At 62.9% G+C, this 3,118-nt stretch overlaps 1 protein-coding gene across 1 annotated transcript; it reads right to left on the reverse strand.

Annotated features, from left to right (window-relative positions):
- Nucleotides 1-895: 895 nt before the first annotated feature.
- LOC106900134 (39S ribosomal protein L34, mitochondrial-like) lies at nt 896-1,828 on the reverse strand. The gene is made up of 2 exons (XM_014962120.1): nt 1,721-1,828; nt 896-1,537 (listed from the first exon to the last, which is right to left on the reverse strand). The coding sequence occupies exons 1-2, from the start codon at nt 1,762-1,764 to the stop codon at nt 1,198-1,200; spliced, it is 384 nt and encodes a 127-aa protein (XP_014817606.1). The 5' UTR covers nt 1,765-1,828; the 3' UTR covers nt 896-1,197.
- Nucleotides 1,829-3,118: the final 1,290 nt, after the last annotated feature.

Genomic DNA, 3,118 nt, shown 5'->3' on the forward strand with positions numbered 1-3,118 from the left:
CTCAGAGAGGCGCTGAGGAGCGTAGGGTTCCGTTGAGGCAGGAAATGCCCGCTCCGGAGGGCCCGGTGGGGGTGCAGGGCGGGAGGACCCGGATGTAGCGTCGGCCGCGGGGCACGCTGGGAGGTGTAGTCCGCGCCCCGTTCCCCTCGGCCCTCCCTAATAAAGACGTTGTTAATTACGCGGCGGGAATGAGGCAGTTCATTAGCAGCGCGGGGAGAAGAGTGGCCATGGGAACGCAATTCCCTTCATCCTGTCCCCAGCCCGGAGAACAAGGAACTGGGCGCCGAAGTGCCTGAGGGGATGGAGTGGAGTGGGGGAGTCACAGACTGGTTTGGGTGGGGAGGGACCTCAAAGCCCCCTCAGTGCCCCCCCCCCTGCCCTGGGCAGGGACACCTCCCACCACACCAGGTTGCTCCAAGCCCCCTCCAACCTGCCCTTGAACCCCTCCAGGGATGGGGCAGCCACAGCTTCTCTGGCCAACCTGGGCCAGGCTCTCACCACCCTCACACCAAAGAAGTTCTTCCCCACATCTCAGCTCCATCTCCCCTCTTTCAGTGTCAAACCCTTCCCTCTCGTTCTATGGCTCCCCTCCCTGATCCAGAGTCCCTCCCCAGCTTTCCTGGAGCCCCTTGAGGGACTGGAAGGGGCTCCAAGGTCTCCCCGGAGCCTTCTCTTCTCCAGGCTGAGCCCCCCCAACTCCCTCAGCCTGTCCCCACAGCAGAGGGGCTCCAGCCCTCCCAGCACCTCCAAATTATTCTCCATTTGTCCCAATTCTTCCTCTTATTAGCAGCTTGTCCAGTTTTCCTGCCATCCTCCCAAAGGCTCCCCACGCCAAGAAACCCCTTTTCCCCCATGACTCCCCATTAAGTTTCGCATTCACGATCAGCGCAGGAGGTTCAAGGCGAGTCGGTTGGGCTTTAATGACAGCTCAGGTTCACCCTGGAACTGCACAAAGCAGCAATAATTTCACGATTCAAAAAGCAGCCACTAAACAGAGCCCTCAGAGGCCACCAGCACGGCTGCTCACGCCACCCCAACACCCGAGGAGCTGCTGCAGCAGCGACCGACCGTCCCTCTGGTGTTGGGAACACGTGAGCCACTGTCCCTTGGCACAGACCGGGTGACTCCAAACCCGCAGAGGCTCTAGGGCTCGACTGGGGCTCACCCCACACCGCAGTGACCCCATGGGCAGAGCCCTCAGTGGGTCAGAGACTTCCTGCCCTTCAGCATCCGCCGGAGGATGACCTCGATGCCGCCCGGCGTGCTGATGCGCTTGATCCAGCCGTGGGTCCGCTTGCGCTTGCGGTTGTTGGGCTGATATTCGTTCCCCCGTGCTTTTGTGCGGACCTGCTGGTGGTTCCAGGGGGAGAGCAGGCCGGGATGGCCGCCGGCGGGTCTGAGGGAGGGATGGCTTCCGAGGGAGGGACAACTTCTGAGGGAGAGGCAGCTTCCAAGGGGCAGCTCCAGGCAACTTGAGAAGACGGAGGCTGCTCGGAGCTGGGGAGGGCAGGCTGCGGCTCGCTGCAGCAGAGAAAACCTTTGGGAAAAGGGAAAAACAAAGAGAAGTGAGGAGAGAGAGCCTGGCGCTGCCGCTGACAGGAAAATAAAGGGCTTTCCCGCAGCCCTGAGGAGACGGGGCTGACCCGGCCCAGGGCCCGCTCGCCCCCGCTGTCCTTCCCCCCCCGCGAGCCCTCCCCGGGGAGGCGGCGGCCGCCGTTACCTGCCGCCAAGGGCGGGCGCCCAGAGGCGGCCCAGCGCCGCCATCGCCCTCAGCCCGTCCTGGCAACACCGTCCCCCCAACAACGCCGCCTCCTATTGGCTCCCTCCGCCCGGCCGGCGAGGAGCGCGCATGCGCATTGGACGGGAGAGGGGACGCACGTATTGCGCAGCGGGGCCGCAAGGGACGATGGGGGTTGTAGTTCTGTGCGGGGGAGCCGTTACCATGGGAACGGCCGCGGGGTGCGGCCTGCGCCCCCCGGGCTTGTCAAACGCCGCGGCCTCCTGCGACAGGGGGGCCCGTCCCGGTCACAGCCGGCGAACGGAGCAACGGCCGCCGCTAAAGGGTGATTTATTCCTCGCCAGGATGGTTCTGCCAGCATTCACTGGGGCCTTTGGGCCCCTCTGGGGTGAGAGGCCCAGCCCAGCCCCAGGGCCCTGCCACCACAGGAGGCCCATGGCCTCGCCACCATCCCGGCCACCTCGTCCCTGAGGGGTGTGCTCTGGCTGCCCCCAAAATTGTCACAACAAGCAGCCTGGAGCACAGGTATCCATTTTTGGAAGCCTCCATGGGCACCGGCACAGGGTACATACACCGGGGCTGGGGCTGGCACCGAACTCTGACCACTCTCCTCCTCTAACGTATATATATGCGTATAGAGCAGCAGCATGTAGGATGTGCCAAAGCACCTACAGAAAGCTTCAGCCTCCGGCCTTTGCCACGTAGATGAATGTGATTACCTGTGCTTTACAGAGCAGGGAGATGAGGTGCAGGAGGAAGAAGAGGAGGAGGAGGAAGAGGAGGAGGGCCAGCTTGGAGGTCAGAGGGTGAGTCACTGCTAACCCGCAGGATCTCAGTCACCCTCGCCGTCCACTCTGCTCATTGAAAAGATCCTGCAGATTGTTCTGCTGGAGGCAAGCCCGGCCGTCCCGCCGAGAGCGGGCACCAGCTCCGGGGTTTTTCTGTGCTGCTTTGGTGTTTTCCTGCCAGAAGTTGGCCCGTCGGGGTGAGGGGACGCGGCTGCAGCCCTGCCAAACCTGCAGCTGTGAAAATAAACCCAAGAGACATTCCTCCTCTTATGTTTGTCCTCCTGTCCCGGCCCCTGGAGTCTGTGTGTTCACGCTTTCGGTGCACAATCACTTGGGCTGAGCTCTGACACGCTCGTGGCGCTGACACGCTGGTGGCCTCTGAGAAGCTGTGAATAGCAGAATGGGGAGAAAATGGTAAAAGGTAAAGAAGGAACTCGGTAACTCACCCCACTGGAAGGGGGTAAAAGCCCAGGGCGAGCCCTCTCGCCCCCCCTGCTCCTGGCAGGCTCCCCATGGGCGGGCGACTGGGCTGCGCTGGGTCTGGCTTTGACTGGCAAGTCTCCTTGTCTGTCACGCCCAGAGCCCTCCTCTT

Source organism: Calidris pugnax, unplaced genomic scaffold (assembly GCF_001431845.1).
Source record: "Calidris pugnax isolate Ruff unplaced genomic scaffold, ASM143184v1 scaffold896, whole genome shotgun sequence".
Taxonomy (NCBI): domain Eukaryota; kingdom Metazoa; phylum Chordata; class Aves; order Charadriiformes; family Scolopacidae; genus Calidris; species Calidris pugnax.

Excerpts from the sequence above, each read along its gene's own strand:
- LOC106900134 (XM_014962120.1), bottom strand. The coding sequence starts at position 1,764 with ATGGCGGCGCTGGGCCGCCTCTGGGCGCCCGCCCTTGGCGGCAG. Across the intron at positions 1,538-1,720 it reads GCGCCCGCCCTTGGCGGCAG|GTTTTCTCTGCTGCAGCGAG; the intron begins GTAACGGCGGCC and ends CTTTTCCCAAAG.